This window comes from Carassius auratus, unplaced genomic scaffold (genome assembly GCF_003368295.1).
Source record: "Carassius auratus strain Wakin unplaced genomic scaffold, ASM336829v1 scaf_tig00017056, whole genome shotgun sequence".
In the NCBI taxonomy this organism is placed as follows: Eukaryota; Metazoa; Chordata; class Actinopteri; order Cypriniformes; family Cyprinidae; genus Carassius; species Carassius auratus.
In genome coordinates, this window is record NW_020524733.1 from 264618 (window position 1) to 277997 (window position 13380).

A 13380-nucleotide genomic window follows, 5' to 3' on the forward strand; every position below is an offset into this window, starting at 1 on the left:
GGAGCAATAGAATCTAAGATATTAGAACAAACTGTGTAAAACAGAGAAATCAAAACATCAAGCCCTTAGGATGCCTTTTCAGCATGTAAGATAGATTTTTCAACAGCATTAGCTAGATAGTTATCATTAAACTGAGAAACAATCAGTGAATTAATAAAAGGAGAATAAAAATCAGCAGGCTTATTCACAGTAGCAGAGATAACAGCAGGAACCTTAAAAAGCATGGGTTTGTGATCAGAAAATGAAGCATCATCAATGACAACATCAACTACAGAGGAACCATGTGACATTATAAGGTCAAGTGTATGACCAAGAACATGAGTTGCTTGATTTGAGGTTGAGAAAAAACCAAACGAGTCTAAGATATTACAAAACTCGGCAACCAAAGGATGCCCTGGGCAGCAAAGATGTATATTAAAATCACCCAGAAACAACATTAGATCATACAACGGGGCAACAGAAGTTAAAAATTCAGAAAACTCACTGGTAAAATTACTTCCAACATTAGGTGGCCTATAGATGAGAGCACAGAACAGCAGAGATGAATTAGACTGTAATACCACACACTGTACTTCAAACGATAAAAAAGTTTGAACAGAAACTGATTGAATATTAAGTGACTGTTTAAAAACCATTGCAACCCCACCACCTCTACCAGCAGATCTTTGGGTACTAATAAAACAGCAGTTCGGTGGACAAAGTTCTTCAAAAGGTGACAACTCACCAGTGTTTGGAATAACGGCGTTTAAAAGAACGGCGTTAGGTAACGACGTTATTTTTTCAGTAACGGGGTAATCTAACTAATTACTTTTCCCATCATTACAATGCGGTTAATGTTACTGAACGTTAAATGCGGTGCATTACTATGCATTGATTTAATAAACTATGCAATCCGAACGCACCCCTGGCTCAGCGAGTGAGCAGGTGGGTTAATAACGAGATAAGCGATTATGATTGGCTAAGGCAGAGTCATGTGTTTCATGGTAGCCTATCAGAGCCAGTGTTTTTACACACATGCCGGCACACATGCCAGCGGCGCCAAACACACATACGCAACAGTTACACAGAGATTCGCAGCAGCAGAGATGGTGAGTCACGAGCAATCCGATGAAAAATTTGTATTTTCAAGGTGGAGATATAAGCACTACTTCAAATTCATTGTGGTCAAAGGCAAGAACGTGCATGTAATGTGTACATGTAATGTGTGACACACATCTACAAAGCTAGTGGCCAAAAACCCTTTTCTTACAAAGATAATACTTGAAGTGCAGGATAAAACTCTTGCTGTATGTTGACGTGCAATAAATATCGAAATTTATGTACGACCACCAGTCTGTTCTACTCATATAAACTGACTTGTGAAAACTGCAAAAAAATAAATACATTTCTCACATATATCAACTTTTTGACCTACACCCCGCCCCTAAACCTAACCAACAATGGGGTTTAGACAAATCGTATAAAAATCGCACGAGTGAGGTCATACAAATTTGTATGGATTAGCCACCTCAAAATACTCATGAGATAGCATTGATCTAACAAGTAAGCTGGTCTTTATTCAATTAATCTATTGATATGTTCAAATGAAAATAAAAAGAGGCAATACTGATTTATATAATATTTTGTAATGTAGGCTATAGGGCTACACATTTCCCTGAACTACATTTCTGCGGCTATTAATATGTTTAAATGAAAACGAAAGGAGGCAGTGGTGTTTAATATCATATTTCGTCTTATTGTAAATATACAGTGAGGAAAATTGCAGTTGCCAGGGCGAGCTGACTGATGTTATAAGTGCGCTGCTGTTTGCAGAAATACCGGACTTGCATCGTCCCGTCTGCCGGAGATCACACTCCCTAGTTGAACTCGCAAAGTGCGAACTACAGAGGATGCAAGTCCGAAATTTGCATACTTTGTGTTGAGAAACTAGATCAGACCTAAGTAACTAAACTATTTGCCCAATCTTCAGGTACTTTTGACCGTGCTGGAAAGCAACCAGTTTGGGGGAAAAAAGTTCCTGGAAAAAAAAGTTCCTTGTACAATTGGTCCTGGTAATTTCAGTGGAAACGCGGCATATATGTGAATTGCCAAGATGGTGGCACGTCAACACGCAGCGGCTTTTCTCTGTCCCGACAGAACGGTGTTTTCATGTTTTATGTCTTGTGAGTTGCAGTGTTTTCGTTCGTCGTCATCGCGTCTACCTGTCAGTAAGCGCGCATACAGTCGCGAGTTTCTGCTAGATGTCGGCAGAACCACATTTTTAAAGTTAAACTCCGTGCACGCGGAACAGCTGTAGAATCTCGTTCTGCTATGGAGCCCTACACCAACGACCCCCACTACTGCATCTCGCCCACAGCGGAGGCGTAACAAGCGGTGTGAGAGGAAGCAGAAGAGGGGTAAGCGCGGAGGTATCCGGGCTAGGCTAACGGCTAACCCACACCATCTATCCCCACCATCGTACTGGCTAACATACGCTCGTTGGACAATAAACTGGACTACATTCGATTACTACGCTCAACTCAGAGAACTGTAAGAGACTGTTGTGTTTTTGTGGTCACGGAAACATGGCTCAGCAACAGCATTCCAGACGGCGCTATTCAGCTCGAACAGCTGACGTGCTATCGAGCGGACAGAGCTCTCGTCGCGGGAGGAAAAACCCACGGCGGCGGACCTTGTGTTTACATCAATGTGGTGCCACAATACTGTTGTGATCAGCAAACACTGCTCACCCCTGGTGGAGTTTATGATTATTAAGTGCCGGCCGTTCTATCTGCCGAGGGAATATACTGCTATACTGCTCATTTTGGTGTATATTTCACCCTTCAACTTTATCAGCAACAGGAACGACGCACTAAATAAACTGTACCAGCACATCAGTGAGCAGCAGACAGCACACCCCGATGCTTTTCTCATCATAGCTGGGGATTTCAACCATGCTTACTTAAAGAGTATGTTTCCAAAAATACACCAACACATTAACTTTCCAACACGAGGTAATAACATTTTGGACTTACAAAGTCTCTTACAATATCTCTTACTGTAAATTACTGCAAATCAAACAGTGGTTTGTCCAGCAAACGGCCGTAAGATTAACTTATCAATTTTCAATAAAGTTATCACTTCTTATAATTCAAGGAAAAATATTATCTGGCTATGAAAACATTATCCTATCATTATGATAAATTTAGTTTCTCAAAATAAAGCTTGTAGGTAGATCAGACATCTCAGTGACTCGTAATGTGAGCGGGGTGGAGGCAAAGGCAATCATGAATATATGGGTTTTTAATAATTGAACTAATAATACATCAAACTACAAATCACACAAAGTAAATACGCGTACGACAATACAAACAGTAAACTTTGTACAAGACATAACGGAATCCAAATAAGGGAAAGAAAGAGAGAGAGAGAGAGAATGAATGAGAGAGAGGGGGGGGGGCAGCGTGGTCACAGAATGAGCTCGGTTATGTAAACTCAGACAGCAGCCAGTTAGCAGCGTGTGAGAGAAGGAAGAGAGACGGACCTTGTTCGGTCAGCTCTTATGGCTTGAGATGGTTCACGCCTCTGTTCGCGTGAACAACCAATGAACGTCCGCGATCTGAAGCGGGAAAAAGTTCCTTTGTCTCTGTGGAAACACCCACCCTACTAACTTTGGGGCTTATCAGACCTCAGCAGTGATATTCTAGCAAGTTCATAATTCCAGATTAATACATTTTTCACACCTTTTACACAGGGGAATAGTTGGGTCACAACATGACAATTACAAAAACAACAAACAGTACATATATAACTGATAGAAACACGAAGTTACATTCAAATGTAGAATTACACACATTTAAAGATTAGCACATGCTAATAAATTGCAGATAGTCCCAATTTATATGGGAAACATCTCAATGCACCGAAAAAGCAATACTTAATACGTAGGGCCGGGACTTTAAGGCGTTAATTAAGATTAATTAATTACAGAAAAAAAATTCCCGCATTTTTTATAACTTATTTTTGCACCGCGGAACGTTTCTCACTGGATGAGTTTCGGCAGACCGATTATACTGGAGCACCAACTAGCGTTCGCATATCACCGCAGCACATGATCGAACCTCAAGTATCACCTCAACGCAAAACATATAGCAGCTAGCGTGGACTTTACACTTTATGTTGAACTATGTATTATTTTGTTGGTGCAACTGGCAGTTTATGTTGAACTCTTTATTGTTTTGGCTAAGGTTATTGAGAGTTGGACTTAGTATGTTATGGCCTCTGAAGCAACAGAGAGATGTTTTCTAAAAGTCAGTGTTTCCAATATTCTGAATGTAATTGACATTATTGTGTTTTACTTTAAAAAAAAAACACTTTACAGAAGGTTCCAGCACCTATAAGCTACCTGAATTTCTGAAATGTACTATTTCTAAATTGTTTCTAAATATGCTATTGCTACACTTAATGGCAAAAATTGCACTGGTCAGCTAGACTTGGTTGAACAAAAATAAACAATATTTTGTTACTTAAGCTTATGTATTCAGTCATTATTCAATGGTATACTATAAATCCTTGTGAAAAAAAATTACTGCTCACTGTTCTCAGGTCAAATATTTATATGCGATTAAAATGCGATTAATTTCGATTAATTAATTACAAAGCCTCTAATTAATTAGATAAATTTTTTTAATCGAGTCCCGGCCCTATTAATACGTTTAGAATACATTTGAGCAGATTTTACTATTCTCTTTCTAAGAGTCAGCTTTGATTCCTGTTCTGTTTCCCAGTAGGATCATAAAGTTTTACGATGTGGTCAGGAGTAGAGTTACAAAAACATGACTCTATCTGAGAAAGTTAAAATGAGGAGAAACATTTCCAATTTATAAGCTAGTAAAATTATAATCCTCGCATAACAAGGATTAACCATTTTATGCAATACACAAACATTCAAAATACATATTAATAAAATGACGAAGATACAGAACCTTAAGAAAGGTTTGTTTGTGTGTGTGTGTGTTTGTGTGTGTGGGGGGTTTTATGTCCCCTTTGAGGCTCGCCCACGAGGCTCTGGAATTTCTTAATAGGTGTAATAACTGTCACTCAAGGCAGGAAGTGGCTGACTTCAGGGCGCCCAAAATGGTGGCTTAAGTAAACAACGAAGGTCCTTGTTTACTCAAGTTCTGGTCTTTGAGTGCAGAATGTGTTAGAGTCAGGATTCATTAATATGGAACAGATGGCTGAAATACCATCAGCTCATTAGTGTTACAATGCATTATTGTGAGGAAGAGTCATCAGACCTGAAAGTGCTGGATCTGAAGATGATCTACTGACTAGGGGTTGAACGACTTCTGATTTTTTTAAGTCAACTTCTATGTGATGAAAGTCTAGTCGAAGTAGACTAGTCGCTGATCACGTCATTAATGATGAAACTGTAAGGTTTCTCTCCAGTGAGAATCCCCTGGAGCCGCTTCAGATCTGCAGCTGTAATAAAAGTCTTCTCACACTCAAAGCACACATGATCTCTCACACCAGTGTGGATCTTCTGATGAACGTTTAAACTTTAGATGTGAAAAACTGTTTCCAGATAAAGAACATGAATGTGGTTTTTCTTTCTTATGAACTTTCAGGTGATTCTTCAGACCTGAAGCCTCATAAAAATGTTACAGTTGAAACTGTGCTGGTCTTGAAGATTAACTTTATTCACTGTGACTTTAGATGATGTTTCTTTGTTAGGACAGATTTATACAGAAGATATTTTATTCCTTGATGCATTATTGTGAGGATGAGTCATCAGACCTGAATGTGCTGGATCTGAAGATGATCTACTGACTAGGGGTTGAACGACTTCTGATTTTTTTAAAGTCAACTTTTATGTGATGAAAGTCTAGTCGAAGTCGACTAGTCGCTGATCACGTCCTTAATGAACAAATAAGCCTGTAGCAGGTATGGTACATAATCAACCAATCGTCCAGCATCGTGCCGTGTGAGAAGGTGAGATCTACAAAGAACGATCAAAGGAATGCAAATACACGTACATTTTAGGTGTTTGTTTGTTCATTCAACTTGAAGCGTCGCTGTGCACCGATCATTGTATGACACCAAAGTACCAAGAGAGTGATTTGAATGAATGAGGAGCCAGTTTCTAAGCTATTTTATTGAGAAAAAACAGAACAGAGATGACAGTACATTTCCTCACTGAATGATTCTGTGCATGTGTGATGTACGAGCTACTGTCTGTAGTCTATGTGTGTGTGTGTGTGTGTGTTACAGTGCAGCAGCGCATTAGATTAGAACAGTGATTAATTTACCTGTACAATAAGCTGTTTAAAATGTGCATTCTCCCGTTCAATTTCAAGCATCCTGTTGTGCCATCTATAGGACCAGCGACTAATCAACATCAAGCTTAAAGCATCATGGCAGAGCATTGATGTCGAGTAGTCGATTAGTCTGTGTATCCCCTACTACTGACTGTGAATGTTCTTTGTTATGCTTAAGTAGAGAATATGAATTACGGAAACTCTTCCCACATACAGTGCAGTGATACGGTTTCTCTCCAGTGTGGATCCTCTCGTGTCTTTTCAGATGTCCTAACCGACGGAATCTCTTGTCACAGTGTGAACACTTGTAAGGTTTCTCTCCAGTGTGGATCCTCTCATGTGTTTTCAGGGTTCCTAAATGACCGAATCTCTTGTTACAGTGTGAACACTTGTAAGGTTTCTCTCCAGTGTGGATCCTCTCATGTGTTTTCAGGGTTCCTAAATGACCGAATCTCTTGTCACAGTGTGAACACTTGTAAGGTTTCTCTCCAGTGTGGATCCTCTCATGTGATTTCAGATATCCTAAATGACTGAATCTCTTGTCACAGTGTGAACACTTGTAAGGTTTCTCTCCGGTGTGGATCCTCTGGTGCTGCTTCAATTCTGCAGTTGTAATAAAAGTCTTCTCACACTCAAAACACATATATTCTTTCACACCAGTGTGTATCTTCTGATGGACTTTTAAACCCTTCAGATGTGAAAACCTCTTTCCACATAAACATGAATGTGGTTTCTCCTTTGAATGAACATTCAGGTGACTGTTCAGGTTTGAAGCCGTCAAAAATGTTTTGCCACATTGATCACAATTATAAAGTTTCTCTCCAGTGTGGATGTTCATGTGTCTCTTAAGGTTTGATGATTGTCTGAAGCTCTTCCCGCACTGATCACATCTGTATGGTTTCTCTCCAGTGTGGATCCTCGTGTGCATCTCAAGACCATGTTTGCTTCTCAAACTCTTTCCACACTGAGTGCAGGTGAAAGATTTCTTGTCTCTTCTCTTCTTTAAATCTTTCTGTTTTGTTTGAGAGCGACTCAAAGAGTTTTCTCCAGTTTTGACATGTTGCTTCTGCTCCTCTTTATTCATTTCTTCATGCTCCTCGTTTTCTTCAATCAACTCTAAAATAAAAGTAAAAAAAAAAACTTTAGCAAATCACTGAGAGAAATGTTAAAAGAAGACAAAATTAACCTTGATATAATAGTTAAGAGTAGACAAGTGCTATACAAAATATTTTTATAATTTTGATACATATATAAATGTAATGTCCCTGAATCTTTACTGGAGTGATGTACATTGTTCTTCCAGTTACACTTAATAATAATAATTATTAAACATTTTAAAACATTAGATACAAATCCCACGTTTCTATAGTAAGAACCCTTAAGTCCCTCGATATACTTCAAACGAAGTTCGTTTTCATTCTTCTTTTCGGGGCAAAAAGAAGTTAGAAAAGTTTAAGGGATGGTATACTGTTAACGAACTATTCGACACCCCCGCGCTGCTGGAGGTGGGGTGTAGATTAATGTAAACGTGTCACAATGCTCCCGTGTATCCCCTAAACAAAACAACAATGAAATTAAGAAGTGTAGGCAAACTAGGTGTGAGACGGGCACCAATGGTCAGATTATAGACAAAAGAATAATGATTATCAGCAGTTCAGAGTCAAGTATCATGTTTGCAATACAAAAGAACCATTCCATAATCAGTCCTTCATGAGATGTGTGAATGTCTCAGGTCTAAAACTTTAGCATGATGTGGGAAAAAAAATATTGGAATCAGTTTGTTGCTTTATTTTATTAGCGTTCATTTTATTAAACTGGATAAATTGTTTTGATAAAAACAAAGGTTTATTATCGTATGTTCATTTTGCATTTCATTTACTGTATACCCTTTACATTTGCTTATTGAAAGAACAACAGCAGCAGTATGGTGTAACATTTATTTGAAACTTGTATTTGGTGCTTGCTACCTTATATCTTTACTCTTTCCTTTCATTCTTTTGATGGCTTTGGAAAACTTGTCTCGGATGTTTCTCTGCTTCACTTTTTGCATAACTCCGGGTAGTCGACACCAAGCTTCATTGCTATTTCTTTCTAGGAATTAATTATGTTGTTTGTTGTTGGCGTCACTTCCTGTTTGCCGTCATTTCCTGTTTGTTGTTGGTGCCCATACTGCGTTGAGTTCCGTCACTATATTCTTTTTATGGACTATTTTTATCTTAAAAATCAATTTTAAATACCATAATTTCCGTTTATATAACGTGTGAATATATCCTCTATTGTATTCTACAACAAAAACAATCAGAGCGCCTCGTTATCACTACTTTTATTTTGATCTCCCGGGTCCACTATTAGCTTATAGCCCGTTAGCATCAGCGGCGTGGTTGCTGCTAACTGCGCTTACATTGCTAATACTCTATTCACACACATTACCACTGCTGTACTCACTATTACTTGCTTTAATGGCGGATGAATGTCTACCTTTGATTGCAGGCGAGGACACGTTCGAGCGATCAGCGTGCTGTTAACAGTCCCACCATGTCTACTACGTGTGTTTCTCTGCACAGGCCCGGTGCACCCAGGACGCGATCTTCCCAGATGTCCTTCACTCCGGCGCCGGGACACCACGGACCCTGGGTGCATCCACAGCGAAGGATGCGAGCCAGGCCCCGGGCGTCGACTTCTCCCCCTCCAGTCGTCGAGATCTCCATCCGGAACCGCTTCGCTCCCCACCGCAAGACGGGACGCGACGCTGTGATCATCGAATACTCCATCGTCCGACACGTCCGTGCTACGTTAGCCGAAGGTAAAGTGCACACTCATTGTTTGCCGGGTGCTTGTGTTCTCGATGTTTCTGCGCAGATACCCGTGATCCTGAAGGCTGACGTGAGCCCCAGAGCAGTCGTGCTTCACGTCGGGGTCAATGACACCACGTTTCAGCAGACCGAGACACTTAAGAGGGACTTCAGCAGCCTGATCGAGACAGTTCGCAGCACGACGCCCGCGGCGACGATCGTCGTGTCAGGACCACTGCCCACGTATCGACGAGGACACGAAAAGTTCAGTAGACTTGTTGCTTTAAATGAATGGTTGTTGTCATGGTGTAAACAACAGAAACTGCTATTTGTTAATAGCTAGAACCTTTTCTGGGAGCGTCCCAGGCTGTTTCGCGCTGATGGCTTACACCCCAGCAGAGTTGGACCGGAGCTGCTTTCTTACAACATCTCCAGGACACTTCGCTCCATGTGACTAGTAAGACAATTTTCAAATAACTATTATGATGACTTTTGTTCCACCCGCTTAAATGATCTACACGCATAAAAAGAATGAGAAGAAATAAGGGCGATGATGTCATTAAAAAAAAATGTCAAGTTATAGTGCTGCAGAGATATCAACCTTAATTAGCATTAGCATTACTAACCCCGGCCCGGCAGGTGTTGTAATACCAGTTTCGGCCGTGGGAGGCGGTATGCGGGCAACATTACCACCAGCCAACCTACAATACACGAATAACTCGCAGGGCGTACCTGGACCTGATGTCAATCGTGTGGAAAGTACAGCCCACTACTTTCAATTCAGAGAAGAGAGCGGAAGGATAGCTGCAACCCCTCGCAAGAGACCAACACCCGCTACAGGGAAACAACCGCGCTCGGAATCACAAATCAGATCCGATAAGAATACCAGAGTAAACATCGGCACTGCTTTTAATCGCTGGAGACAACTGATGGACCTGAAAGAAATGAGGTTCGACTCAGAACTTGCAAGTTAGATGCTTTTAGTATTTCGCTAGAAGTTTGTTTTATATGTTTGTGTATTTGTTTTCGGGAAGTTATAACATAGAAATGTATCGAAGGCTGTTCGATAAACGTGCTAATGTTAGCGATGGCTAACCGTAGCTGCGTTTGATAATTAGCTAGCTATAACTTAACGTTACCCATTTTATTATATAGGGCTGTGCATGTCTTTACTCATGTACATCTCATCAGTAAGACGCTCCTGTAATTAGGAGTATATCTCCAGTACGTGTGTTAAGATCAGGATTGCCAGGTTTTCACAACAAATCCTGCCCAGTTGCTTCTCAAAACTAGCCCAATCTCGCTTCCAGAAGATTCCCCGATAAAACATTGCTTCCCGGGGTTAAAATATAGTTTTTTTTAGCAGGGTTGTCTTGGTATAATTCGCATTTTAGGGGCTAAATATCACGTTATTTGTATTGGGGTCGCTGTGACCAGCGGACATGAAAAACAACTGCCACAGACTTGGCAACACTGGTTGGCATTTACTACACAGAGCCGTAATTCACTGACAATCTACACAACATCGATGTTAAAATCGCAGGCGATTCTTTGTCGATTTTGAAAGCGATTTTGTGTTAGTTGTCGGTAGACTAAGGCTCTGTGCAGTTACTGCCGCTCCACCTGAACCAGTGTTGCCAAGTCTGCGGTTGTTTTTCATGTCCGCGGTTTGAAGCAATCCCAATACCAATAATGTGATATTTAGCCCCTAAAATGCTAATTTTACCAGGGAAACCCTTCCCAAAAATTTATATTTTAATCCGGGCAGCAATTTTTATCGGGGAAACTCCCGGAAACGCGATTGGGCTAGTTTTGGACTAGTTTTAAGAAGCAACTGGGCAGGATTTGTTGTGAAAACCTGGCAACCCTGATCTGAACGCACAGGCTGGAGATATACTTCTAATTACAGGAGCGTCTTTACTGATGAGAGGTGCATGAAAATCGCATTCGATTTTTTGCACAGCCCTATTATCATAACTAACCTGCTCTGTCTAGTCTGTTGGTCTCCGTGTCCTCTTTGCTTCGTGGTTTTTCTGTGCGTGAAAAAATTGATGTGTGGCGTGAAAGCGTGTGAAAAGGGTCAATTCCGTGTGTCTCACGGTGAATGCTTGAGAGTTGGCACATTAGTTCTCAAGCAGAATAAAGCGTTTGTATTAATCTATGATGTGTCCCTGTTTGCCTACAGGGACATAAAAAATAAATTAAAAGTGATACGTGGACCAAGGTGTATGAGATTGTTCATTTTAAGTAAAGGATCCTAATATTTCGTCCACAACAATATTTAATTAGGTTATAACTCCTTGTGGTTAGTCTGCACGAGATCAACAAGCTTGTTTGCTTTGCGGCTGCTTTAAATACAAAATAAGCATTCGATCTACGTTAGAGCGTCTGAGCGCTCACAAATCTTTCTGCAGCGTCGTGAGCAGAGCGGCAAGAGCGATTTTGACGCTCTAGACGCCGGCGTTGTGAACGCACAGTCAGGCTTCGGCTATGGCTGTAGTGTTGTTGTGAAAGTAGGGGCGGAGCATAGAGACTATGCCGTTTCTCGTTTGTTACTCTAGAGTAGACCAATTCACTTTATTGAGGCATACTGCCCCCATCTGTTACGGAATGTGGAGTATGACTTGATTTTTTTTGGCAAACATTACAGATGGCACCTTTAAGACTGTGTCTGTTCCCCGAATAGTGAGGTCAAAATATAAATTTAATGTAGGCTCTAGAAAAAAATCGTATCGTGATTAAACCAGAAACATGCAAAGGAAATGAACAAAATAATCTTTAAAGTTTGGGCTCATAAATATTAGATCACTCACACCCAAAGCAGTTATTGTAAATGAAATTATCACAGATAATAGTTTTGATTTACTCTGCTTGACTGAAACCTGGCTAAAACCAAATGATTATTTTGGTCTAAATGAGTCTACTCCACCAAACTACTGTTATAAGCATGAGCCCCGTCAGACTGGTCATGGAGGAGGTGTTGCAACAATATATAATGATATTCTCAATGCTACCCAGAAAACAGGATACAGGTTTAACTCTTTTGAAATACTTCTGCTTAATGTAACACTGTCATGTTGATCGAGCACTCGGGTCTTCTCCACTTTTTCCTGCACACATCCTCTGAATAAACGCATAATCTTGTTAGCGAAAAGTAGCTGTAGGGCTATATTAGGGGGAAAATAGTTGTAAAAAAACAACGGGAAGGCTGCGGTTCGATAAACGTGTACGTGACTCAAAAGTTAAATGTGTATTACAACACACTCTTCAGGGTATATGCAGAAATCTTGAAGTTAATTTTAATACCTTTTCAAGACTTTTTCCAAGACCTTCTCAATATTTTTTAATACCTCACCGCCACTTCAAGGTGTAACCATTTACATCAGTGATACTTTTAACGAAACAGTTTAAGTTTGTGATAAAGACTATAGACCACTCTGATACAAAAAAAAAAATCAAATAGGCTGGGATAGTAAATCAAAGCAAAAGTTTATTAAAAAACAAAACAAAACTTTGCTCCACCCTCAACAACAATCATGCTGACATGTGCCTCAGTTCTTCTGATTTTGTTTCCAGCAGCTTCTCAGTTTGGACCAATTCGTTCCATTTTTCTTTACTACGTCTTCTGAGGATGTTGAACTTCGTGATCAGTTGTGCCATTAATGTCCCAGATTTCCCCTCTGCCTGCTCGGCTAACTTATCAGCATCTGTTTGGAGGGAGTCGCACATCTCTGTCAGAACGTTCGTTTCCGTTTCAGGTCTTCTATCTCCTCTTGCATTGCTTTTCTTTTGAGGTCCTGTGTGGAACTCGGTTTCTTCTTCCGTGCATCTTCAGGGTAACTCCTGTACCTTGACCTTGCACAGGCTACTAAAGCCATGAGCTCCTTTGTAAGAGGTACCTTCAAAACACCCCCACAGACACTGATCTTGTCACATATCAGGTCGACAGCTTTCCGTGTCACAAGAATTGAGAGCCAAGGTACCTAGCCAGAACATATCTTTATTAATATGACACTCCTCAAAACACATAACAGGTTGAAAATGAAATAAATAAAATATAGTATATAGAACTAAGCAGGAGGTACCTAGATTGGACATGGTCATCTTCCCAGAATTGAATGTGGACATCAAGTTGTTTAGTTTTTGTTGACTGGTTGAGCGACTTGTCAAACATTAAAACAAACTGGCCAGCCTTGTTGATGGTGTTGATGAGCTCCTGCTTGAAGTGTGGTGCTAACCCAAATCGTATGATGTATCCAGTTTTGTCCTTGCCACAAGTGAACGATTTTGCT

General features: G+C 40.3%; 1 protein-coding gene across 2 annotated transcripts in view; it reads right to left on the bottom strand.

The window, feature by feature from the left end:
* Window positions 1–7408, bottom strand: part of LOC113075419 (gastrula zinc finger protein XlCGF52.1-like) — a 49921-nt gene extending 42513 nt beyond the window's left edge. Inside the window, exon 1 of one of the 2 annotated variants that reach the window (XM_026248138.1) lies at window positions 6352–7408. In XM_026248138.1, coding sequence (XP_026103923.1) covers window positions 6391–7380 — 990 coding nt within the window. In that variant the 5' untranslated portion in view covers window positions 7381–7408 and the 3' untranslated portion in view covers window positions 6352–6390. The remainder of the gene's footprint in view (window positions 1–6351) is intronic. The other variant, XM_026248139.1, reaches the window with a different exon arrangement.
* Window positions 7409–13380: the final 5972 nt, after the last annotated feature.